The 27,907-nt window shown below is 36.6% G+C and overlaps 1 protein-coding gene and 1 long non-coding RNA gene across 6 annotated transcripts in view; one reads left to right on the top strand and one right to left on the bottom strand.

Annotated features, from left to right (window-relative positions):
- LOC118238335 overlaps positions 1 to 27,263 on the bottom strand; it is a 50,313-nt gene extending 23,050 nt beyond the window's left edge. For all 5 annotated transcript variants that reach the window (XR_004768320.1, XR_004768322.1, XR_004768318.1 and 2 more), the window contains exon 1: positions 1 to 27,263. This is a non-coding gene — a long non-coding RNA (uncharacterized LOC118238335).
- Dcc (DCC netrin 1 receptor) overlaps positions 1 to 27,907 on the top strand; it is a 1,088,579-nt gene that overhangs the window by 1,025,351 nt on the left and 35,321 nt on the right. Inside the window, exons 24-27 of the mRNA XM_035440067.1 lie at positions 281 to 507; positions 3,296 to 3,412; positions 15,044 to 15,205; positions 21,413 to 21,625. Of these exons, the coding sequence (XP_035295958.1) occupies positions 281 to 507; positions 3,296 to 3,412; positions 15,044 to 15,205; positions 21,413 to 21,625 (719 nt within the window). The remainder of the gene's footprint in view (positions 1 to 280; positions 508 to 3,295; positions 3,413 to 15,043; positions 15,206 to 21,412; positions 21,626 to 27,907) is intronic.

The following is a 27,907-nucleotide window of genomic DNA, read 5'->3' on the forward strand; positions in this document are numbered from 1 at the left end:
CTTGTGTATGAATCTCCAGCTGCTGAAGCTAGAGAATGGCTTCTGGCAGGCTGCTGGGACCCTGGGGATTCAGCTCAGCATCTCCTAGAAAAGTGTTGAGGCTCAGGGGGAGAAGAGGAAAGACAGCCAAGACAAGCCTGCCAATTTTGGGGTTTCATCTGATTCCTCCTGGGAGTCCTTTTGTTTCTTTTCTCTGCTTCCAACCTGAACTGACAAAGGAAAGAGAGAAAGTGCCATTGGATAGAAGGACTCACACCTGCTCTCTCACTTTGTCATGTAGGAAACGGGCCACCCACAGTGTGAGCAAAAGGAAGGGCAGTCAAAAGGACCTCAGACCTCCTGACCTTTGGATACATCATGAAGAAATGGAAATGAAGAATATTGAGAAGCCTTCAGGAACTGACCCTGCAGGAAGGGACTCCCCCATCCAGAGCTGCCAAGACCTCACACCAGTTAGCCACAGCCAGTCAGAAACCCAGATGGGAAGCAAAAGCGCCTCACATTCAGGTAATGATATTCTCACAAAAGTGTTGTTAAGGCAATGAGGTTTGAGGCTAGCCATACATTTTCCACTTCCCAGTCTCTGTGGGTTACTAAAAGATGATTCTAAATTTGCCATTGATTCATTGTTTGAAAAAAATAACACCAGGAGCACCTGAAGAATGAAGAATATCGTTATTTTGGCATTCATTACCATGGAGATCAACTGTCATCTCCAGCCACATTATTATGTGATCTCTCACTGGACAAAGTCATTTGAAAGCTGTTGGTATACAGAGCTAAATGAAGAAATGCCAATTGCTCAATAGACTGAAGCATAATAAATGGTATCTGGGGATCACTAAGGATTCAATAAAGTGGTTCTAAAATAGGCTGTTTTCTGGAGGTCATCATATTATCTGATTGTTTACTAGAAGTACAATAGCACACAAAATCAGCACTAGAAAAATTCTGAATCTCCTCACAGTGTGGTTGCTAAATGGGGAGCCTCTCTTTTGAAATTAAATGGAATATCTTAATCAAGTGAATGTGAAATGGTTTACTGGACTTTGTCATTTCAAAATTTGTGAAACAAGTATTTTAGTCACTGATTTTCAAGCTCCAGTTAAATATTCCTCTCCTAGTCTTTAAAGGTCATCTTGAACAGATTCAAGGGCAGCCTGGCCATATTGAAAACTATAATATAGAATTTAAAGGTTCTCTTTCATCACTGCTAGTTAGACTTTTGAATATGTAGACTGGGTTTACAATCTGTTCTTTCAATCTTCTAGGTCCTTCAAGAAGATTAGAATGCTAAAATGGGGCAGAAGGGTCATAGTCTGTTTCAGAATCACTTTTATGCGTATCCGTTTGTTAGTCAGGTTTCCCTTAACATATTGAAAATACTTGAATAATTGAGCTATAAAAGAGGAAAGGTTATTCCAGTTGACAGTTTCAGGGGTGTTGGTCCATGTTAGCCTGGTCTTATCGCTTTGGGCCCATGACAACACTATCAATCATGGTGGGAGTACATGGCAGATAATTCTGGCTCACTTAATGCCAGACACAAAGGTAAGACAAACAAACACAAGAAAAGAGTAACTTCCCATGATCCCCTCTAATGTTTCAAACCACCCAACTTCTTTCTAAATGTTCTTGCATATCCCAGTAGTCCCACTGTCTGGTAGCCACACCTCTAATAAATGGACCTTTGAGTAACAGTCATGAAGCAACCCACAGAGCCCTGCCTTTCTATTCTTTGGGCACATGAGAGAAAGGAGATGCCATGATGAAGAAAAGAAGAATCAATGGAAACCTGGAATTCGTCACTGCTTGTCTCTGTGGGGGGCTCCTAAATAACATCCCTATGCTTCATCTTTCATGTTGCACACAGATAAGTTCTTTACCCACACTTGTAGAATTCCTCCGTTGCCCGAGTTAATGCTATTGGAAATCAGATCAGGGCTCTTCACGCAAAGTCCTGGGTCCTTTGCTGTGTTAAAGTACTTATGCAGCTTCAGCAAGAAGAATCAAGCCTGAGTAACAGTCTGTATGTTTTCTACTCAACCCACAAGAAGCTCCTACATCCTTGCCAAGACTAGCCATTAGGGATCTCACAGTTTCATGGTATACTGGTCTCATCTATTACCCCTCCCTCTGTTTAGACAGACACATGATGGGTCATCCAGGCCACTGCTGAAGAAGACTTCCCTCCATCTGCAGAATGAAATAAAAACAAATTTCTTGCAGGAACTTCTATTCTTTCCGGAGGATTCATCTTGCATCTTAATTCCAGACTGGGCATCAGGGACAGCAGAATGCCTTAGCCTTCCAAGGAGGGGGGGTGACACTGTCTTCAGAAGTCTTTTCAAGGATTTCCAGGATGCCATTTACCCCCATGTTTCTTTCTATACTGAGAAGACCCTTGGAGCAATTAGACTAGTTGTGTGTCTCTCAATAAGTACTAAGGAAAGCTTGGCCTCAGCGGTGACTGTTTGCTTTGGAATGAGAGGACACTTGTCTCTATTTGTCTATCGTCAGTATGAGGACAGCATTGCTTACTGGGAAAGGAACTCCACATTCCTTTCTTTACTTTTCCTTTTTTTCAAAGTGTCACATCACTACACATAGATTAATTGCTTTCTTCTCACTGCTTTGAAAAATGTTGTGATTGTCTCTAGTTTTCAGGAGCGTATCAGCAACATGTCTGCCATAGATTTTGCTGACTTAACTATGAATTTCATAAATGTATTAATTACATAAACATATGTATGTCTGTTGCTAAATTTTGGGGCAGTTTTACCTTTAAATATTTTCAGTCCTGTATTCCTTTTCTTTTTTATGGGATTTTTAGATATCAATTCTCTACAAAGGAAAGATATTTTCTTTTTAAGTACTTCCCAGAATTAATGAATTTGGATGTACCCATTTTCACTCAGCAAACATGCTTGGCACTTTTGTTGAGAGCTACAAGGCTGTAACTGTGTGGGTTTATCTCTGGATCCTGCATTCTATTCTACATATTTGTTTTTCTGCCAGTACCACATACCACATAGCTTTTGCAACTGTGCTTCTGAGTTATACTTGAGGCCATGTGTGGTGACATCTCCAGCTTTCTTCTTTATATTTCATCTTGCTATTACATCATGCTATTTTGATGAAAACATTTATTAAATCTAAGAGATTTTCTGGTGAAGTAGAGTCTTTTAAGTATAAAATCAAATAGTTTACATATAGGAATATTTTATTTAGAGGAAAATATATTTCTTTGGAGATTATTACTATTGCTCTTATCACCATTAATTTTTATTTATAGGTCAAGACACCGAGGATGCAGGAAGCTCTATGTCCACTCTGGAGAGGTCCCTTGCAGCTCGCCGAGCCACCAGGGCAAAGCTCATGATTCCCATGGAGGCCCAGTCCAACAATCCTGGTCAGTATAATTTGGTTAAACATGGTAAAGAAAAAAAGCTTTCAGTTTGCCTTGTTTCTATAAATATCAAATCATCAGAAATACTTACCTTTCATATGACTATTACAGGGGAATAAGAATAATTGAAGAGTGATGCAAACCATAACATTTATACTTATTACTCATGGTCATTGGTATGTAATTATATCTCTAAATCATCAGTGTTAGCAAACAAATGGTTACAATTGAAGAAATTATTTATAATAATATGAATTTCTGTTTTATAAAGCTGAAATGTCCATTGATATTATTGATCTGATTCTATCATCATCATCATGGCTTAATTTTTCCTACTTTAGATGGCCAGTTTTCATCTGTGCACAACCTACCCTTGTTAAATCAAGTGTTAGCAGACATTCATTTAGTAGCCTTCCTTGTTGGAGGTTTCTGTCTCCCTCCTACATTCACTGAAGAAATTAGCGTCTGGGGATCACTTCCTTTCCAATTACCTCAATGATCAATCTTGGTAATTATACTCTTCATGAAGACAATCCATCTGATTCCCTGAACTGTTAGCTCTTTATGGTACCTTCAAAGATATTGGCTCCTTCCCACCTCAATTCATCAACTCCATGTCACACTAAACCAATGCATGGTGTCAGTTTCCATCATCCTTCTTTCTAATGCCTTATTAATAGTTCTTTGCTCACTTATTTTATTGTCCCTTGCCAACAGTTCCTCCATGCATATGAGACTGCCAATTCATTAACTCTTCCACAACACCTCTGTATCCCATCCCCAGATGTCCTCACTGGTTGTTTTTCTGCATCATCCACTTTGCTCCTCCTTCCCACCATTATTCAATTGAAAAGAAACAAAAATAATCAACCATAATTAAATCATTAACACCACTAATTTGTGCCCAGGCCCTATCAGTTCAATGTATCTGGAGAACAATGCCCAGTTGCCTTCTTGGTGAGTTTGAAGACAAGTTTGAGATTAGTATTCATCTGGAAGTGCTTCTGCATTTCATCAGTTGTTTGTTATTTCATTCAATAAGATGTATGTCACACTTAGTCTGATTTTTCAGAGTTCAATATCTTGTCACAAGTGTCAAAATAATAATTCTGAGTATTTAAGGGTGCTCTTCAGAGTGTTTGCCTAACAGCCATAAAGGTTTAGCTTCAATCACCAGCACCAAAGCCTGAGAATGGTAGTAATAATTATCAGCATCATCATCTTTGTTCTCTTGTCACCCCAGAAAGAGAAGTGTTGAGAAAATGGTACTCTTGTTAGAAATAAATCCAGGTGGTGTCCTTATGTTACTAAATGAGGATCATGTTGCTAACCTATCACACACATGTGAATCACACCTCTGCTTATCTCTTTCCCATGTTCCCACATCAATTCTCCTCTTTACTGTTCATTGTAGTAGACAGATAAACATTTACATCTGTCCTAACCTCTATTTTAAAATAATCACATACTAGATTCTTTGGAGGATAGTTCTCACTTAAACCACCACAGTGGTTAAAGCTGTCTGTATACTTATGATGTCTCATCAAATAGTCAACTCTCAGGTGAATGTGGCTTAAATTCCTGTGTGTGGTGGGGGACATAAAGAGACAGACAGACCCCCCCACACACACACACAGAAAGAGAGAGAGACAGAGAGACAGAGACAAAGAGCAATAAGAAACATACAAACATACACAACCCCCTTGAGTAACATCCTCCTTCTCATTGACTATGACTTCTCACCATTCTTCCTCTTCTTGTCTTCTAAGACTCAGAGTGGGCTAGGACTCCTGCTTAGGGCAGCTGCCTCTATCAAATTCAGTAACCACTGAGATAATGTCTATGGTCATAGTGCAATGGAAATGTTGATGATCCTAAATTGTATCTCCACCCTCGTCTCTTTTCAGAATCCACATGAACTTCCTTATCAACTGTCCACTCAGCTTCTCCAAATATCTAATAGGTACCTTAGCTTTGAGCAAAAATATGGTTTCAGTTTTCCATAATCTCCCTTCCCCATCTGCAGAAGTATTTGTGGAATGGTATTTTTCCCTAATTTCCAGAAATAACATCACTGTCCATCATTTATTCTCATCAGAAATATTAGTTTCTATAGGAAACTTTAGAAGTCCAGCTTCTAAAATTTTCACTCAGGGTTCAAAAGAAGGAACTACAAAGAAGCAACAGAAGTAAAATATGAGGGAAAAAGGAATTGATTCACACACAATTGCTCCTCTGAATGTTCTTTTAGTCTTCTCTTGCTCTTTTTCTTTCTTGCTGTTCTCTGTTTCTCTGTTCCTCCCTCTCCCTGTTTCTTTGTTTCTGTATACTGTCTGTCTATATTCTGTCTTTCTCCAGTTTGGGGGATACATACATACATGCATGCATACATACATACATACATACATACATACATACATACATACATACATACACACACAGAGCAATAAACTAAAACTGCTGGGAGAAAGTTTTAGCTTAGGGCTGTAGGTCAAAGAGCAGGTCTAAGTTTAATTTGCACAAGACACAAAACTTGGGCCTTCCAGTGTTCTAGCCTCAGTGGAAGAACAGGACTTCAGGAAAGTTTACTTTTCCCTGAGGATGAGCAAATGGGCTGGTTACATTTGTCTTTATGTTCTCAGGGGAAACAGGCAGGAATAGTAAATCTCTGAGCTAAAATCTTGAGTTAATAAAACAAGAAGTTTGAGAATCTTTTAGCGAAGGGTTAGTTTAGGTTATAGCTTCTCTCTCTGCCAGTGAGGTAAAATCAGGGCATGCTTATTTTTTTCTATCCATCTAGGCAACTATGAATCAGCAATTTAGGGTGCATAGTAATTCTATGTCCTTGGATATCTGGGAATGTCTTAGATGGGATAATCACAGGAAGGAAGATTTCTGCAGTTGCAATGGAGAGGGGTGCCAGGACTTGATAGAGGGAAACTTGATAGCTAAGGAATGTAATCACTAAACTAGGACCTGTTAATGGAGAACAGGTTTTACACATAAATCAGGAATGTAATCAGTGAAACTCTAAATGCATGAGAGGAATTTGTTCCCAGTAAATAATCAGATAGTGCTAAACTGAGAGAAGTAAATCCCAATCCTTTGTTACAGAAAGGAATAAGTTAAAGGAAGAATCTAGAACAAGAAACAGCCAGTTCATTCAAAAGATTATAATGCCAGGGTATAACTTTTGTACTGGTTTCATCCATCAGGAGAATCCTTAAATCTTCTGAGTTATCTCGTGATAGATGGATGTATAAATACTGTATGATCATGCAGCTTGTTGCAAGTTTCATACTTATATTTCATTTTAGATACTTTAAAAAATATGTACTTATGTGTGTATCTGCCTCTGTGTGTACATGCACAGAGGACAGAAGGGGCACTAGTTACCTCTGATGTGGAGTTACAGGTGATTGTTGGACACCAGGGCTGTTATGTGTGTGCTGGGTTCCAAACTCTGGTCCTCACATTTGTGACGCAAAGCCACTCCATTACCTTGTGCATCTTTATTCTGACTCTTTCACATCCCAAGTCCAATATTTCACTGTACCATCTATGCACTTTCTCAATTCATCCTATTTGTCTGATTCCACCTTTTCTTCCCACCTTTATTTCTCTGACTTTAAGCTCTTTCTATTGTTTTATGTAGACCTTCACAATATGCTTAAAATTCATCTCTCTAGTTTAGCTGTTTATTTTGTGGTTAGTTACCTAGCAGTAGTGTTTCTGTAGCTGTATTACCTCATCTTACTCCTGGATACATGTATAACAGCAATTTTATAATGTTACACAAAACTCCATGTGACCAAACTTCTGTGCTGATCTAGTGACATCACCTTTTCACATGTAACTACCTGTGAATCCACTACAGTATGTAATCCTTCTCTCTGTGGTTTGGGCAGCAGAGAGAACTAGGTAAAGGTAATACTAACAGCATGTGTTGTTTTCTTTGCATGGATTGGCACTTTCTCTTTCTCATTCTCTGTATATGTCTGTTGCTCTTGACACTCTTTCCTTATGTTCTAATAGAATTATATATATATATATATATATATATATATATATATATATGTTACTCACACAGCTAGTAATTAGAGTCAAATTCTGATTTCAATGTTCTAGTTATTATTATTCTCCTAGATGCAATATTCCACAAACTAATGTCTTCTTTCTTACATACTTTTCACTACATAGACTAAGACTGTACTTAGCTGCCTTATTTCTGAGAATCTAATTGCTGTTTTGATAGTAGGGAAATTCTGTCTGAACCTGTTAATTCAGAAAGTTTTAGTCAAGATTAGACCCATATGTTGGTGCTCTATTCAACAAGTTCTCATATCCCATTGATTTTTCATCACCATAAACAAGCAAACAAACAAAACAACAAAACCCAAAGTTACAAACTCACTAGTGTATCAGATTATCTGATCAAATTTGGTTTCTCACTGCAAGACCTTCAACTCTTGTGAAGGAAGAATGATAAATGATTTCTTTACCATTTGCTAACAAACAGAATCCATGCACAAATATTAAAGAATAAATGGGGAACCTGAACTGAGTCATAAGTCACTGCTAACATCCACTATCACTTGATGCTCCTCTAAAACAAGGCCCACCTATTCTTCAGTCAAGTCCATCCCCAGTAAAACCCCACCTCTTAGACTAAAACACTCTTCTCAATTGACTAATGGACAGGTGACATAATTCTCACAACAAAAGACTGGTTGCTGGTTGCCATAAATGCATTGCTTTCCTCTGTGCTTTTAGAATAACTTGATAGAGAGCTACAACCAACAAAGTTTTATGTGCTTTCAAACACCAGAGCAGATATGGATGATGTGATAAATGCCTTTCAAGTCATTTCATTTAGAAATGATGGCTCAGTCTTTCATACTGGAATAACAGTGTTTGGAACACTTTGTGGCATTTAGTACATAGAGTGCTACTTTATATGCTTAGATACTCAAGTCAAAATTTTGTCTTCTTTAACAGTTTGTGAATTATTTCATGACAGGGAGGCAATAGCTAATTCATCTTCATATTCACAAATAATACAGCTTAGTACCTTGTAAAAATAGGTGCTCACTAAATATTTGTCAAATAAATGAATGATATATATGTGAATTTTTAAAAAATGGCCCCTTTGTGTTTGCATCAGATTTGTGTTTGAACGTGTATCAGGAATAGAGACTACCTGACAAATGTTCCAGTGTATTGAAGGTAGTTGAAATTGTTTCTGACTATGAAGAAATGAGTTTTAAAAGGAAGATTAATAAAATGAAATTAGTAAAATTGAGACCTTTTGATTTTTATTCACTTGGTGGAACCTTGCTAATTATGATTTCATTCACTTTTCACAGTATCAAAATGGGATGAGAGTGTCCTGACTGCACACAGCGGAAACAGCTGTGGACTGCTTAATAACACTCTGAATCTCTAGTGTGCACTGCTTCTTCATAGATAAAGATGCCTTTCATGCTTGTCATTATCCACCTCTTTAAAAAAAATCTTTGTTTTAAATAGCTTTTGAAAGTATCATATAAGGTATAATCATGGGAGATAATGCTGACACCAATCAGATGCTCATTTTGTCTAATGGTGCCAGCTTCATACTCTCAGCTGGTTTTGAGTTTCTGTCTGCCTAATATAATTAATCTTGTCTTAGTTGTAGTATTTTATTCCAAATTAATAGGACCTATCCGTAATGACCAACAACTAATTTTGCTATTATTCTTTTAATTTTCTAATAATTCATATACCTAGTTTAAATCTACTAAGTAATTTACGATTTTATTAGGAAATCCTGGTCCAATTATTCCATTCTAGGGTCCATTCTAGTTTTGGATCAGTATATACTATACTTACCAAAGACTATATCCAGTTGTAGTAATCTCTGTTACCATGAACAAATGTACTATAGTATATTCATATCACACAATAACATGCAGTCATAAAATGAGTAATCTAAGTGATAAGACTATATAGAGCATTTCAAAGACATAACAAGCTAAAAGAGAAACATAATAGATCCGTATGGATAATTTTATGTAAAGTTCAAAAACAAATAAAATATGTATGATCTTAGACCTCCCAAGAGCAGTCAGTATTGAAGGGAGTTTATGAATGACTGAAAGGGACAATGAGTGACTTTAACAGATGATGAAAAGGCTTTGGCTGATTTTCTCTTTCTTACTCTGGATGGCAAGTACAATGCATTTAACTTTAGAAAGTCATGACTCACTATGCTTGGCATGTCCCAGTTTATCCATATGTAGCTCATACTGAAGTAAGAAATAATGACACAATAGGGCATCTTTTCTTTTAAATACTGTCACATTGAATTATTGCTTATTGCTTGTAGCTTCTACATTGGTGAAATTATATCCAACAAAAGAAAATTACTTCAATATGTGACCATAGTCAATTTCAGAATAATTCATAAGCATCTGATAAATAAAATATTCTATTTCCATCTATTGTGATTGACAAAGATATTAGATAACCATATAATGTTAAAATTTGTAATTCAGAACATGGTAGACTGCGAATACTTTCAGTACAGTGTGTGAATTTACCAGTGGCCTCTTTGCATTTACTTAGATTTATTCAGGTCTAAACTCTGTTACAGAGTTTTAGATAAACCAAACCTATACCATCAATCCAATTTCTAGACTTATATCAAGACTTTGCTGTTCTGCTTAGGAAATCTTATTTTTCAGAGATTACTTTTACTTTGCCTTCATGTTTTTCCCATATTTGTTAGTTATAACTTGATATTATAAAACAATTACCAAAGTGACTCATAAAAGAAAGAGTTGTTTTTTGTTTGTTGGTTGGTTTGTTTGTTTTGCTTATGGTTCTAGAGAGAGGCTGCTGAGAGTAAGCTGAGAGGACACTTTAAGAGTGTCAAGTCTGTGAACTTTTGCCCCATGACATATTTCCTCCAGCAAGACTCTACTTCCCATGTTCGTCTATCCTCCCCAAACACAACCAAATATTCAAATATGTTAGCTTCAGAGGAAGATTTATCATTAAAACCACCATACTACTGTGATAAGCAATATTACTTATTAGATAAAACATAATTTAATGTAATGTTGTGTTTGAGGCTTGAAAAATTTAGAGAGAATTGTATTTAATTTCATGGGTGATAAAAGTCTCCTTATTCACCAAAGATTACACTTCTTGTTTGAAAAAGAAATACTAGGTGACATTTTTACAGATCAGCCCCACCCCCAAACAATTATCAGCTAAATCCACTGAAGACCGTAGGAGAACATAGAGAACAGTTTAGATATTCTGTCTTCCTCGTATTGGGTATCTGCCCATAAGATGTAGGGGACAATTTTTACAGTAGCTGAAGTAGTATTAAATGTCATTTTTACTGCCATGGAAGTAATTACAGCAATAAATTAAAAGAATTAAGCATAATTTTCTAATAAGTTTACAGGACTAAAAAGTGTCATGTGCTGGCTTTTCCAGCAATCAGACTCTTAATATGGAGAAGGGAGGACAGAAGAGGATGTCAGTTAGGACTTTCTGGAATAGTACCAGTGACAATGAGTGCTGTGAGACTATGGTAATGGAGAAATTGATTGGGATTAGCCTTTAGATGTCAGGTTGGAGCGGGCCTAACACCAGTAGTCTTTTATGCAGCCCAGTCTTTTATGCTTGGTGGGAAAGCTTTGCTTTACATCTCTAGAATTGTATTCCCAACAGGATATGACTATCTGTATGGCCAATGCCAACTCATTTTCTTCTACAAACTTTTAGGGTAGAAAGGACTAGGATTTCAGAGGCATTTGCTTTGAAGAAGATGGTCTATGTAAGACTACATCACTGATAAACTCTGGGCTTTGGGTTTTGTTTCTTATTTATTTTATTTTATTTAAATAGCACTTTTTCATTTCTTTTATAAACTGACTTCAGTTTCCCCTCCCTCTTCTCTTTCCAGTGTTGTGCACTCACCCCACTTGCCATCTACACCCCTAATCCCTCCACCCCCGACTTAGAAATGAAAACCTCACAATAAGAACCCAGATTTTTCTTCATCCTCATAGTTCTGAAGTTTCTCCTCTACTGGGGCAACTTTTCCTTCTGCTCTCAAAATTTTAATGGTCATAAGCCCTTCAGGTTCAAATATGAATTAAAACAGATATATATATTAATATACATTAATATACACTTGTGTTATAAATTAATAATTAATGCATCTGTGAGAGTTTCTTATCAATGCATATCTGATCATTTGAAATAGGTATGAATATTTGTTAGCAATGACAATCTGCATGAAATGTTCCAATGTTCCAAATTATATATAGGTTACTGTAGAAACATTACCATAAAAGGAGGCAGCATGAGAAATAGTTTCATTGAAGCTCCTTCACTAAAATATACTGTTATTTTTACTGTTATATTTTCCCCTCTTCTCCTTAAACAAATATCTCAGTTCTGTCATGCCTCATGTTGAAAAATATCTAGAGAGGATTTAGTTCTTAAAACTTACAGCATTAAATTTGGTGTTCACCTTAGAGTTCCCTTAGGTTGCACTTAGTGATAACATTTTTAAGGTGTTTGTAAAAGTTTCCAAATGCCACTGTGCCTGTTCATGGAGCTATGTATTTGTTAAGGGAATTTCTACTTGAAAACTCTCTGTGCAGCAGTGCCAGATATAAATTCAATTGCCAGCAAGCTGTGTCGGAAGAGACTTCTGGTCGCATTTGGCCACCGAGTAGAGATTTATTGAAACTGAAAGATAGCATTTCTCTTTGAGCTGTTGTACATAAACACAGCAATGGAATGAATGCTGAAAAACTCGTGTATGGGGGCGAGTGTGTGAGTGTGTGCATATGTGTGTGTGTGTGTGTGTGTGTGTGTGTGTGTGTGTGTGTGTGTATGTGTGTGTATGTGTGTGTGTAAGTGCAGAAATGGTCCTGTGACAGAAAATTGATGTCTTGTGGTAAAATAATAAAAGAAATAGCAGTAAATAATATTTTATTCAACTTATTTTAGGCTCATATGATCATCTCCACACACATATATCTCAAACCCATTGAGGATTTAACCCAGGGATGACTGCATGCTAGATAGGCACTCTATCATGGGACTATATCACCTAGTCCTCTCTTCATTATTTTGAAACAAGGCTTCACTAAGTTGCCCAAGGTGGTTTAGATCTCATTCCATAGTACAGACCTGCCTGGGACTCAAAGTCCTCCAACCTCAACTTCCTGAGTAGCTGGCATTACAGATGTTTATCTCCAAGTACGCAATAGGATAATAATTTTTGTGCCAGTTGTCTTATAAGCAAATGTCAGCAACTTCTGGTCCCTCCAAGAATAAACCATAGAGTCTAGTGAGATACATCAGTAGTTAAAAACTCGTAGTTCTCTTGGGAAGGACCCAAGTTCAGTTTTCAACACACACATTGTTGACTTCCAAAAGTCTGTAACTATATCTAAAGGGGAGTATGACTCTATGGCCTCTGAGCACTAACCGTCATGCAAACATATTTACACAAAGATGCACACACACAGAATGCAATAAATCTTAAAAATCTTTTAAATATAAACATGAATAAGACATCAAAATACCTTAAAACCAAAGTTGTCATTTACTGAATGTCTTAGTCTATACCAGGAAATAAGACAATATGCATTTCTGACATGCACAAACACAACATGATTATCTTTAAATTTTTTTATTGTTTGTAATATCTTTGTACTATTGTCAGTAGCCTAAATGAAAAGTAAATTTTCCTCAGCCATGAAGGACTCAGGATTGGAACATAATTTCAGTCTCTCTGGTTGACTCAGTTCCTCTATGAAGATTCTATGACTTGTTGATTTGTTTTTTATTTCTTTGTCCTTATCTATTTGTCCTTATTACAGAGGATCCTTAGAAATCTCTTTTTCCAAATTGGAGTGTTAAATAATGGCTCATAAAATCATTGCTAGTATCATAATAGTTTAATAATATTTGTTAGAAGATATGCATAGTTGATGAAATGGGTGTGTTCTGTATCTAAGGAAACCATTAGCATGTTAGTAAAAAATGTCAGTGTAAATTAACTATCAGCCACCTATCAACCTTAATGGCTGATCAGTGGTTGTTTGATCAATACACCACATTTTAAAAAGAACTAAATTAACTGTTTCATATGCTAACATTTGGAGATACATAAAAGCAGATTTTATAATATTTTATGTCTGTTTTTTCACAAATGCTTTCATTATGTTTTATTGTTGTTATTATTACAAGTGTTACTATGATAACTACTCATTCCAGGACATGAAATGATACAAACAATGACCTCAACATTCTCCAATGAGTTCAAATATCAAAAATACAAACATTCTAGCAAATTCTTATTACTAAATAGAAAAATTAGGATTATGTTGTTACTATGCTTTGAGAGACACAAAGATAGCAAAATTATAATTTCTTTTTTAATGTATGTGTAATCATTTGGACTTCCATCTGGTTTTAATTTTGTTCTTTGTTAAAAGTTTTTTTCATTTTTGCCATTTTATCATTCTAGATGACAAATCAGTATGAAATTGTTCTGAGAATAATGAAGCAATTATAAATAGACGTGAAAACTTTTTCTGTTTAGTGAGTGGTAGTTTATTAAAATTGTTTCTACAATAGTGATATCAGTAATAAAATGAAGAATATGATTTTTTTTAAAAAATTCCTTTGGGAAATATGAAAACACATGCACACTGAACCCAGAGATGGCATTAGAATATTAGTGATCATTTATAAAAGAAAGGCAACTTTGATATCATAGACTAGAATATACTACCCAAACTATTCCAATAGTTGGCTTAAAGTCCATGATTTGCTAACAAGAGACAAAGAATACTCATCATTTTATAAGATAATTATCAAATGATATAAATTAAGGTTGACTAAAATTATAATAAACATCTCATAAAATAATATAGATCAATAACCTTTGAATAATGAAATTGAACAAGGCACCTAAATATAAAAAACATTGCACAGGCATTTTTTTGTGGTTTTCATCGAGTACAATCACACTGTTGGTATGCACAGGTAGCATCCAGTTACCTTTAAAGAGTGTGCACTCATCTGGACCTTTTTGAGTGTTAGAAGGATTTTACTTAAAGATAAATCCTGGTTATGGATACTGAGAGTATGCTGTGTTTATCTTTACAGTTTGCCTCTTGACAACAATACACTCGTTTACAGGATTAAATTGCAATTCCCAACATCTTCTAAACTCACTATACACCATATATTCTCTTTGTCACAGCCTAATACATCTTGTTCCATGTTTCTCCTTGGAAGAAAGACTAAAACAAACAACAAAAAAACACTGGAATACAAAGACTGGAGTATTGAGGCACCTCTATTGTAACAATTATTTTCTCAGAGCCATAAATAATTTCAAACTGAAAGGAGATGTAAGATAATAGAGTGTTTTAAAAGTAAAATTCTTTCCTATGCAAGAAGGAGGTATATAGGAAGAATTAAGAGACTGTCAGTGACTCCATGAAGAATATACCTTGGCTTGAAATTTTGAAAATGTATCCATTTCCTTTGATATGGGCTAGGTGGATACATAGGAATTTTTAAATAACTAATGTTTTTCGTTTGCAGCTGTTGTCAGTGCCATCCCTGTGCCAACACTAGAAAGTGCCCAGTATCCTGGAATCCTCCCATCTCCCACCTGTGGATACCCCCACCCGCAGTTCACTCTCCGGCCAGTACCATTCCCAACACTGTCTGTGGATCGAGGTTTTGGAGCAGGAAGAAGTCAGTGTAATGCATTTTTCTTCTGCTTTATTTTTTAAAAACATTAATAGCAATGTCTCCTCTGTGTTTCATTTTGATATTCTTGTTCTTTGGAAAGACTGGTTGTAGGTGACCCTGGTAATCTATTATTTTAAAATTTTAAAACAATACCCTGCTATCCAGGAAGTTATAAATCAAGTGGTGTCTTCCAATACATTTCATGTTTTTATCTAGTATCTGTTGGTTAAATTGAAATATCTCTACTGCATCCCAGTGAAGAAATATTTGCTGAATCTTTGGCATTCTTTAATTGCTTAAGTATGACTTTTTCAACTTTTAACTATTGAAGGGGTGATGGTTGCTAGAATAAAATGTCATTTACTAGGAAGAGAACAAGAGTGAAGGGAGACTTAAGCTTCCATATACACCCTGATGATTTCTCCTGTGCCATTGGATTTACCCTACCCCCCACTTTGAATTCAGCATCTTTAAGTCTATTTTATGGCTTTCATCTCTTAGTTAAGAACAGGTGATTCAGCAGCTCATGTGCAAGAGGAGGTTTTTGTAATAGATATGATAGCACAGCAATAAAACATATTCGTGAGGTAAGCTATATTTTTTTCCCAACCCAACAGGGGCAGCTTTAAGAAATCATAAATCGTCTAAGTGTAGCAAGGTTAGAATTAAAAGGCATCAAAATTCTGCCAGGGGAGAGTTAGATTCATTTCCCTTTTCTCACTGCACATCACATCTACAAAATAGTGTTGTGTGCTAAATCTCAGGGGGTAGGGGGACTCTAAAAATCACTATAAAAGGAGGGAAATGAGACACATGTGGGAAGTCCTACACCTAGAAATTTCTGCATCTCCAAACAACTACAAATGGGAGTCTAGTCAAATACCCCCACAAGCCCCTTCATTCCATGATATTCTACCACCGTCCTTTCCTTCTGTCTCATCTCAGGACTTTAAAGGAACACAGAAGAGGAATCTGTGGGAGTAACTTTTCTCTGGTGCTTCTGGCATGGATAACATGTCATGGCTCAGTGCTTTACTTATTAGAAATTATTTCTTTTTAGTAACTGTTGCCTTCTTCCTTTCCAATTTTTGAAAGCATAGTCTGTAAATGTATTCATCTCCTCTGCCCTACTCCTATTTTGTTTTGTTTTTGTTTATTCTCCTCTTGGGTCAGTGTAGCATGTGGAATTGTCTCTAATTGGATCCTGAGAAAAATTATTCAGAATTTAAATATCAATGGAAAAGAAATATGCTGGTATCAAGAAATGTTTTTGTTTGGTTGGTTGGTTTTGGTTTGTTTTGATCTGTGATTAAAAGAAACTTATTCTTCCAAGCTCCATTTTGCTAATAAGAAGTGTGAATACAGGTGCTGTATGGAAAGTTTTCTGTTCCTTCCATTAATTTTTCTGTAAGCTCCAAATAATGAATTACATTAAAAGTTAGTTAATCAATCAAAACATTTAAACTCTTTAGTAGATTTTTCTTTCGTTAGTCTTTGAGCAGTATGATTTAACAAATGAAGGTAATCCTACATTACAATAGAAATTATTTAACAGAACAAATGTACATCATTATGTAAACAATACTTTCTTTGCAAAATACTGTATAATTGTTGAGTTCCATCCAAATTATAACAAGGCAATGAAAATTCTGTGCCTGGCCATGATTTATAGATTGCTTTTAAATGTATATGTTCTTTCATTCAGCAAGTAGTTTTCAACAAATTACAAGTGATGCAAAAGAAATAACATCTAATGTGCTTCAAGCAAGTGCCTCGAAGAGAAAAGGAATTATAAATGTTCACTTTTCTAGAAAACAGAATATTCTCTAAATCACTATCAATGATAGTAACATCCAGCTCTTTGTTATTGGTTTCCACAGGCCTCTGAGAGCACTAAACACTCTGTTCTCTTTCAAGAAGAAAATACTCCATAGCTCTGGGTAGAGATGCCTTATTAGTGTCCTTTAGGAGCAGAAAAAGTCATACAGAAAGAGATAAATGTGGTCCAGGGAGAAGAGGCCTTTTCTCCAATGTTATCTCAAAAAGCTGGAGATCTTTAAGCCAGGAAATGCTAAAGCCCTACCTGGAAGCCCTAAGTCATAAACACACAGGAATTCTCAGCAACTGTAAGGAAAGGGGAGGCACACTGAAAACATTTGCATTCCATACATTTCCTGAATGATGGACAAATAACTCTGCCTGTGTAACTACAAGTCCACTCTTATCATAACCCACAAGTAAGTTGCTGCCCCAGGAGATCAGTAAGGTTCTTTGAAAATCTCCCAAACAGGTAGTCTTGTAACTTTATTCGTGCAAACCACAACAAAGCAATGTCTCATTTTTCTCATCCCTTAAACAAGTCATGGAAGAGGAGTTGAAGAATTCCCCATTCTGTTATTGCCACAGTGCTGCTCAGATTTACCCATGCTGTTTTTCTGATCCATTTCTCCCACAACCTGGAAATTGACTGCCAAATGGAATTTGTCCCAGATAAAATCAGGAGCACAGTGGAAGGGTTCATTTATTATTCTCGGGGTGTCTGTCCTTAATACAAGCTATGAGGAACCAGGTTACTGAGGAATAGTTAATAATGGTGTTCTTCTAAGATTAATGAGTCAAATAGCTTCCTAGAGGAGGTGTTCATATCTCAGAGTGTGCTTCGTGCTGTTGGTGGGCTGTATATCTATCAAGCATCACAGTTTGCAGATAGGAGAAAAATCCTCATTTCCATTTTTGCAGCATTTCTGCCAGTTATTCTGTAGCAAGTATTTTGGATGTTGACATTAATTATTATAAAGTACCTTGGGATTTGACTCCACTGTGTAATTGTATGCTATTTGTACAATGAATTCTGACTATGTCATCATTCGAAAATGAGTGCCTTGCTGACATCCATTTGCTTCTCACTGAATTGCAGGGAGGCTGCATTCTGTGGGTGAAAGGGGCTTGTCTTTGCATTCAGAGCCCTTAGGATGGATAAATGCCATGTCACTGAGCCAATTTGTTTTACACAATTGTCCTGGGGCTGGTGTCTGAACTGGTCAAACAGGCGCATCTGAGATGCAGCATTTCTCAGTTGGAGCTATTACTATGTTGTTTTTTGAGGATCCTCCCTGCTTTAAATGCCAGCCAACTCCGAAAGAATTTTCTTAAAATACAAGCATTATGAATTACCTATGAAAACCTTCTTCTACCATATTAGTTTTATACAAAACAAAACTTGTCTCTTCTGAATCGCATTCTATTAAATTCCAAACATGAAGCTTCTCACTCATACCTTAGGTTTCACATTGTGGTCTTGTGTGTTATTAAGGATGTGTCTGACAAAGGATATCACCAGATTAATTAGGACCATCATGGTGTTCCCAGTGGGAATCTTTCTGGACAGCTGGAAGGCTAGAGATACAAGACTTGGAATAAAGAGAATTATAGTTCTCGTTGAAGAAAATCAAAAGGAATAGCATGAGAAGAATGTGGCTAGGAGATTTCTCAATGAGTGAAGTGAGGACATCAGTGTTCCAAGGGATGGTTGGTTGAGGGAAAAGATTTTATTGTAGATATGAGGGCGAGTACAGCCAGAAGCATCTAGAAGAGTCCAGAGCAGAGTGAAAGCATTAGATTGATGCATGGCCAGGAAAATTAATGAAGCCATGAGAGTAGGGATGAGGAGAGAGTGAGAGAGGAGAACCAAGAGAAAGGACCAGAGCGTGCATGGCTGAAATGGCAGGGTTATATAGGAATGATAGTCTGTAGGAAGGGAAACCCATGAGCTAGGATAGTTTAGGGTATGGGTGATGTGAAAGAAGAGAGGGTGGGAACCACAGGTGCTGGGTGAACCTGGAGGGCAGCATACACTTTGATATGTTAGTAGGCACCTCAGTTAGCCAATACTCAATACTTCTAGTAAACTTATAATCCACAGCTTCACATGCCATTCAAAGGTTTTTCCGTAATGAGAAAGTGAATTCCAAGACATTAAAGAAAGATGGGTGTAAATTTTATTAAAATCAAGTCTATAATAATATTTTATCATGGACTCTTCATGTCCAAAATACAAAAGAAAAGAATTTAAGGAATGAAAAGAAATAAAGGGAAAATAGGCATTAAAACATTCTGTGGTTTCTTCAGCGCTTCAGGAGTTCTAGGAACCAGGTAGGGCTTAGTTAAAGTACATCTTCCATAGAGAGAGTTACCTAAAGCAAATTCCTAAGAAAAGGATGTGAAATTTCTTTTCTTGCTCTCATTAGTTAGTATTGGGGTATGGCCCCGTTACTAAGTACCAGCCACTGTAAATGAAAAGGTATCATAGAGAACCAACCCCAGGAAACTCATTTGTGAGACTGACAGTTCACACAGGACCAGAGAGTCTCAGTCAATGGAAAGACAATATTCCCAAGAATCTCCATCCCTATGAAATTGTAAACTGAATGGGTTGAATATCCTTCTCCATCCTGAGAATCATCCCAATTTTGAAAGAGCCTATGTTCTAGTCATTTCCTGTAATTCTGCAGTTAAATGAATTCCCTTGGGACCTAAGGTGTGAAGGATGTGCAAACAAGGATACCTACCTTCTTCAAAGGACCAGGAGTGAGGGAACAACTCTGCCTACACCCTGAGAAATGCTAAGGTGTAGAAGTAAATTATTAAACGTGTGTTTTCAAAATCAGTCTTTGGTCACCGTCTTCCTCAGATTAAATGGAAGTGTAAAATTAAAATCTAGTATTTTCTCCTTCTGTAAAATCAAATGTTCAACCATCGGAAGACAGAATCTGACCAAACACAAATACAAAGATGTTCCTCTCCCTTTGTGATCATGCAAGAAGTTTAGTTTCCTGTGAGACCCACATGAGGTTTGGACACTTGGATGTCTTAGGGTTCTCTGTTTTAAGACTGACAAAGTCTGATTTTGAGCTCTGGTTGCTATCATTTCCTCAGCCAACTGGGCATCCTCTACCTACACCTCTGAAGGATGAGACCCACAGGCTACTATCTCATCCAGGGGATCTCATCTGATCCCATATGAATCAAAAAGGATGAATAGAAACATTTCTGCAAGATGTATCACTCCTGCATCTCTCTCATAAGATACTTTGATCTTTTTATTTTTCATGTCTTCATCACCAGACTTATTTTCTGACCCCTCTGTACTTTGCTGACCATAGTGAGCTTCTCAGAGTCATCTCAAATTAGCTCCTAAACTTATTATCTTGAAATGATTCCATGTTTAAAATTATTCTTCCAAACTGTGACAATATTGTATCAATATCTTATTTTCCCATTTAACCCAAAGCAATTTTCCTAAGAATTATATAACTAGAAATGCTTGGGTAGAGTCAAAAATATTTACACCTGCTAGGCAACTCTCTTCATCAGTGGTTTAACTTAGACCTTTTGGCTTTGGATATGAATGAACATTAAAATTGAGTCACCCTGTCTTTAGTAGCAGAACAAGCCTTGAAAACATTTCGGTCTCACTCAACTGTGTTCCCCAGGGGAAAAGGTACAATCAAATATACAAAGCTATCCAGATATCCCAAGGCTGTCACAAATGACTATGTGAAGCCTCTTCAACTATAGTAATCTGCCTGAAAATTACAAGGTTTGCTACCAAAGAGGAAAAAATTCATAATTCTGTATTCAGGCAACTTGCTCCAGTGGAGTCGTGTCTCATGCAACTTTTAGCTCAATGTGCTTATATTTTGTTATGGGAGATAATGATAGTGGCTATTACTTGTATCATTTTTCACAATGCCTCTGAGCACCCTGTAACTCTCATTTGTTTGACAGTTGACATGGCATGTTTAAATCACAGGAAAATTGGCATATTGGCTGGTAGATAATAATGCAGCTGTAACTGGTTTTGGAATGTTGAATTTCACTGACATTACACATTACTACTTAGAAAAGGAGACATAACTTTTATTTCTTGCTTCATCATTTATGATTGCAGGGTCAAGACAGTTCATACAATATAGTTAATGTGAATAAATTGTACTACTGTCCCTGAAAGACATACCTAGACCTACTGTACCTGTTTCTACCATTGAAAAGTGATCAGCTGATTGTTTTCTGTACATACAAGAGAGCTGAAGAATAAGTATGTTCATAATATGGAGAAGAGATTAGCAGATGCCATCTCTTATCCCTGGACTGGACTAGAAATATGGGGGAAATAAGCTTTATCTTGAATGACGCCTGGATTTATCTCTACTATAGCTGTGAGTGAAGGACCAACCACACAACAACAGCCCATGCTGCCACCAGCTCAACCTGAACATCCCAGCAGTGAGGAAGCACCCAGCAGAACTATTCCCACAGCCTGTGTCCGACCAACTCATCCACTCCGTAGCTTTGCCAACCCTTTGCTACCTCCACCAATGAGTGCAATAGAACCCAAAGTCCCTTATACACCACTTTTGTCTCAGCCAGGTAAGTAGCCAGATTACTTATCAACATACTGTTATCATCAATGATTGCTCTATTTTAAGGCAAAAGGGAACAGGAGAAGGCCTTCATATCATATATGGTTCCAGTGTGGATTGCCTGCCTATTGTGTTCATGTTTGTTACTGATGATTGGAATGTAACCAGAGAACTGACATTTTAAACAACTTATTTCAGTTCACAGATTAGGTAGGTAAGGCATCTTCACCTACTCCTTTTAGCATGCAAAAACATAGGTTCTAAAATATGAGGAATTCATCTGTGCCTCTCAGTTTATGTCCAACTTATTTAATTACAAAAAATAGATATAAAGATATTCTATCAAATATTCCAAAATTGTGAAAGATAAAAAGAAGAATCCTAAATATTTATGCATTTAGTACTATATCCCTATATGTCACCTCCATCCACATTTTAATAAGGAAAACAAACTAGTTTGATATTATATACCAAATATGACCAATTATACAATATCATAAAACTTAACTGTGCTAGGACTTTTATTATTCTCTTGGCTTGAGTCAGTCATGAATGTTATCTTTCCATGACTAAACATAACAGAAGATCTTTATTTGGGGCCCTTGTTTCAAATGTTCCAGTTGATGATTTATTGAGCCTGTGGTAAGGCAACAAACACATCATGATAGGGACATGTGGCAAAGCAAAACACTAACCTCATTGCTAGGAAGCCAAAGAGGGGAAGGAGGAATTGGGGAGGATCTTCTAGTTTCTTTTGAATGTATACCCTGAGTGTATGCTCCCAATAACCCAAAGACCTCCCATTGCACACCACCTCTTAGAATTCTACCATCTCTAAAAAGCATCACCATTCAAATCTAAACTATGACAGAAGAAAAGAATTTTTCCCTAAGTGGTAGTTTTATTTTATTACAACAAAAAAGCCCAAATAATTTTTGAATGCTATTATAAATGAAAGGAAAAAACTCCATGTAGAAATGGCATTTGATTCAGGTCATGGGATGTGGAGATCAAGAGGCAATCTGGAGCTCTGGGATATCAAAATCATCAAAAGGAACATTTGTTTTTGGTGGGAGAGATAGTAGGGCAAAGAGCTAACATTTCTTACCAGGCATTGTTTTGTTCTAATTAAAATACTACCAAGGCTAACTTAAATGCAATGGAGCCTAAGTGATTGAACTGTGTCCTTACGAATAGAACCAGTTGCTTGTACTGTCCCTGACCATACCCCATCAAATAATGAGCACATCTGTAGGTGTACCTACTAGTGGAATGCCATACAAGCAAGCCTCATTGCTTGTCTCCATTGTCCTCTAGGAGCCTTCTATTCTTTGACTATTGCTTCCACTTTGTTTTAACTCTGTCAGGATCTGTCTGTTTTTTAATGTTTTCTGTTCCTTCTGGCTTGAGTTCTTGGTTTATTTTTTTCATAATTCATCTCTAAATGCTATTCTCCCTTTATGCTTTGTGAGATTGACTCTACAGTCACTTTGGAATTACTAAATGCCTTTCCCTTTTATGTTTCCCCTTCATTGTCTGCCTGTGATTCCTGTGCATCTCATAATGTCTTACCTCATGGTTTTCAAATAAGTCTCCCTACATTGCTCCTGACACATGGTAGATAGTATGCTTTTAAAAAGGGCTGCTGTTTACTTATTCTAATAGAAAAAGAAAATTAGCAGACTGACAAATGTATTAGTGGTGACATTAACTACATGCTTCTTAGCCCAAAAGATGAAATACTTAGCGCTTTCAACAAATTTTAATTCCAAGAAAATCATTACTTTAGTCAAACTGATTGATGAAGTAAAGTCATCCTGTTGTCAGCTTAGAAAAGAAAATACCTCAAATAATTTTGCTCTGGATTTCACAATAAAAGACTGTGTAATTAGTAATGAATTTGTCTTTACTTACTGCACATAATTACTTTAGAATATGGTAATGGGAGGCATTGCTCTAATTTTTAAAGATTATGCTAAATGAGAAGTTCCTCTGCTTTCAGAGCTTTGTGATTAGCATCAGTGAAGGCACTCTTCCCCTCAATAGGATTTCTGCATGTGGCTTTTCATGAGCAGTGCTAAGGGTCCTAGCCTCAATTTGCCTCCCACTGAGATATGCAGAGCTGTGCTTGTAACAGCTTCATATATGAGGAATAGGGCAATACATATCATGGAGTAACAATCTTCCTGGGATCACACAGCATTGTGCAGTGTTGCTGGGGTAGGTGGTAATTAGATAGGCATTCTGTTGTCATAATGACTGGGATTCTGCCTACCAGCAAGCATAGATTCATTCCTTCATTTCTCTCCCTCCCACCCACTGAGTTAGAAATTTAGCTTAGTAGACTCCAGGGTCTTTATGGTGTTTTTTTTTTTTTTAATTTTATCTTCATCTAGTGACAAAAACTATTGTGTACCAGAGTTTCACACCATGGGGGTGAATAACCGAACTGGGTTTACAAATTCCACAGAGCAGCCACTGTACCTTGAAAATCACAGAGGTGAAAATATTGGTGATTTGCCTTAGTCGCTTCTCAGGTTAAATAGAAAATGTTTGATGTAGTGTTGAGTTTATTGCATTATTAATTTGACATAAAGTATAAAGAGAGCCAAGATAAGTTATTGTGGGGAGTCATGCACTTGTATGTAGGTTTCCCTCCTGAAATTATTCTTAGCTCTGAAAGAACCAGCAGTACTTTAAATGAGCTTAGAACTGGAGCCCATTTGTCCTGTGAAACTACCATTCTACAAGCAAAGAGTATGTAACTTCTCAAACACTGATGTTTACGGTGTTGCGCTATTATAACATGAGCCTCCTAAGCTGCTCTTGCATCTTTGTAAAACAGAAGGAATCCTAGAATTCTTTCACCTATACTTCTATATTAAAGCCCAGTGTATCCTGATCTTTTTGATCTTTGAGTGATCAATACATCTGTGGGCATGACAAAACCAAAACTCACTTCATTGTATAGCAAAATTGGGTTTGATTTTCCCCCTGTACACTGTGGCATCTGTTTCAATTTGTCTGTGCATCAAGGACAAGGTGTAGGTATGTATGGACAACAGTGGACAGAAAAGGCATATAATTTATATTTTATGACTGCTTGGGAAATCATGTATTTCCTTTGTAACAGAATTTTTTGTCAGCCTCATTTCAGTAAATATGCCATGAAACAAGGCAGACAGCAAAGTGCATTTTATAAATGACTACAATTGATTCTAATGCCCCACATTCAGACCACCACTAGGTGTGCTCATGAACAATGTTCAATCCTGCTAGAATCAATCACAGGCAGAGGTGATGAGAGATCAGATGTCCTTTAACAGATACCATAAAGCCATCACTGTTAGGGTCAGTAACAGAACATAAATCACCCCCCCACCTAAATAATGGGGATGTGTTGACTTGGAATCACTAGTAGAGAGGAAAATTATACCACCTCCTATTAAATATATATCCTTTCATGTCAAATCTCATCTGTGCTTTTAGTAAGCATCTTAAGACTTTCCTGTCCTCATATGTAATAGATTTTACTTAATAAATGAAATTTGATCTGTTATAATCTAATCACCCTAAATTATACTTTAGTGAAATGTAATAAGACAACTTTGCTTAGCTTTCCCTAATATTTGTCACCCTGTAACCTACCAGATGTTTATTGTGGAAAGCACTGATTTCCTGTAAAATGGTATTCTGCATGTAAATAGGAAAGAGGTTTGTTAACTGTGTTAAAAACAGGAACACCAATTCCAGAGGAGTTTAATAAGCAATCCAGATGACTGATGCCTCATATATTGATTATAAAATGGAGACTCAAAAAGGCAATGTTTCCAATGCTCAAAACTGAGTTTGAAACCAGACATCAAAAATTCAGAAAAATATAATAACATTGACAAGAAACATAGATTTTTTCTTTTCTTTCCTTCCTTGCTTCCTTCTTTCCTTCTTTCTTCCTTTCTTTCCTTCTTTCTTCCTTCCTTTCTGTCTTTCTTTCTCTCATAGTTACTTTCAGAAATATTTCTTAAGGAAACCTTGTGGCAAATAAAATAATATTTACATGAGTTTTTGAATAATGATTTTATAATTTGTTATTTTGTAAATGTACATGTGGTATGTAGGTGTCTGTGTATGTTTGTGCATTATGTTGTGACATGGGTTATAACTTTTGTTTGAAGTGTGCAAAACTTTTGTGAAGTGGGTTATCTTCTTTACCTTTCTCTGGGATCCAGGGATTAAAATTAAGGGCACCATCCTTGCACAGAGCTCACAAAGAAAGTCCTCTTGCCAACTCTGGAGTAATTTTTAGCACCCATGTTGGTATCAGATAGAAGAAGGAAGTTATAGCAAGAATACTAACTCTCCAAAGAACTCCGAAACCACTGCCATCTGTCGAAACTTTACCTGTTCCAACTGCCAGTCATTCTCTGGAGCAGGCATAAAGCCAGCCCCTTGCATCTGTTGCTGTCAGCTCTGCTGATGGCCAGAACTTTAAAGTCCAACAAGGAAAACAGATTTCCAGAAGGAATTAAAGAATTGGAATTGAAGTTATGACATGGGAATATTATACATACTATGGGTGAGACAGTATGACAGCAGACAAAGACATCAGTGTATATATGATCACACCTATTCAGGATTTCAAAAATTATTTTGGAAGGAATAAAGAAATGATAGTGGAGTCAAACTTTGAGTCCTTTTGATCAAATTTTCTCAAATAAAAAGATAGGAAAGAAGGAAAGATATTGTATCAAGAATATCACATGTAAACTAAGGAAACGGTCAACTTAATATGATTAAAATGTGAATTTAAAATATCAAAATGCTATCTAAGTAATAATAAGAGACAGTTAAAGAGGTCTATGTTCAAAACTTGATTAACTTCAAGAATAAGAAAATGTAAAGCATGTTCCTTAGGAAGGTTGTCCTTGGATTTTATTGGAACCTTCATAGTATCCTTGGTGACAGAGAAGGGTGGAATGAAAGAATGCTCGGCAGTTATCTTCAAACTGCACAACCCTTCTGCATACCCTATGAATTGTGATAAGTCACATGCTTTAATTCTGATGACTACATTGTATCCTTGGAAATCAAAATGGTTTTTATAAAAATCAGTATAGGGGAAATGAAAAACCTTACTACTTTAAATATGATATTATGCCATAATTCATGAAGTTTATCAATAATAAATTCATATTTCACTGAGAAGCCACTACAACCAACCACAAGTGGGGCAGAGCACCCTGTAACCTTCCCAGATACCATGTCATTATTCTTGGGATCTTCATCCATACCCTTACATGCAATGAATATTCAACTGCCTGTTTAGTTTCACAGCCTAAAACAATAAAGGGGGCCAAGAATTTGAAAATATTTCATCAATTTCAATCCAAATATTTAAGGTGGAGTAAAGCAATTTGCGAGTTAATAAAATGATTAGAATTTACTAATGATAAAAATGGATAAATATGAAGCAACTTCCAAATTTGTGACTTTTTTTATCATAAAATGCAAAATAATGCTAACTGCACATTACATTCTATGCTCTAAGTGCCTCAAATCTTTTTTTTTTCTTTTGCAGTTTATTTTTTAATTTTTTATTTAAATTAGAAACAAGATTTTTTACATGTCAATCCATTTCCCTCTCCCTCACCTCCTCTCCTGCCCCCCACTAACACCCTACCTAACCAATACCATTTCTGCTCCCCAGGGAGAGTGAGACCTTTTAAGGGGGATCTTCAGAGTCCATCATATCCTTTGGGATAGGGCCTAGGCCCTCATTTGTGTGTCTTTCCCTTTCTGTGAAATGGGATCCAAAAGTCCCTTCCTATGCTAGGGATAAGTACTAATCCACTACAAGAGGCCCCATAGATTTCAGAGGCCTCCTCACTGACATCCACATTCATGGGGTCTGGATCAGTTCCATGCTCATTTCCCAGTGATCAGTCTGGGGGCCAAGAGCTCTTCCTTGTTCAGGTCAGCTGTTTCTGTGGGTTTCACCACCCTGGTCTTGACCCCTTTGCTCATCAGTCTTCCTTCTCTGCAACTGGATTCCAGTTCAGTTCAGTGTTTAGCTGTGGGTATCTGCTTTTACTTCCATCAGTTGCTGGATGAAGGCTCTAGGATGGCATATAAGGTAGTCATCAATCTCATTATCAGGGGAGGGCATTTAAGGTAGCCTCTCCACTGTTGCTTAGATGGTTAGTTGCTGTCATCCCTGTAGATCTCTGGACATTTCCCTAGTGCCTGATTTCTCTTTAAACCTATACTGGCTCCCTCTCTGATGTTATCT

The sequence above is a fragment of the Cricetulus griseus genome, chromosome 2, assembly GCF_003668045.3.
Source record: "Cricetulus griseus strain 17A/GY chromosome 2, alternate assembly CriGri-PICRH-1.0, whole genome shotgun sequence".
NCBI lineage: Eukaryota > Metazoa > Chordata > Mammalia > Rodentia > Cricetidae > Cricetulus > Cricetulus griseus.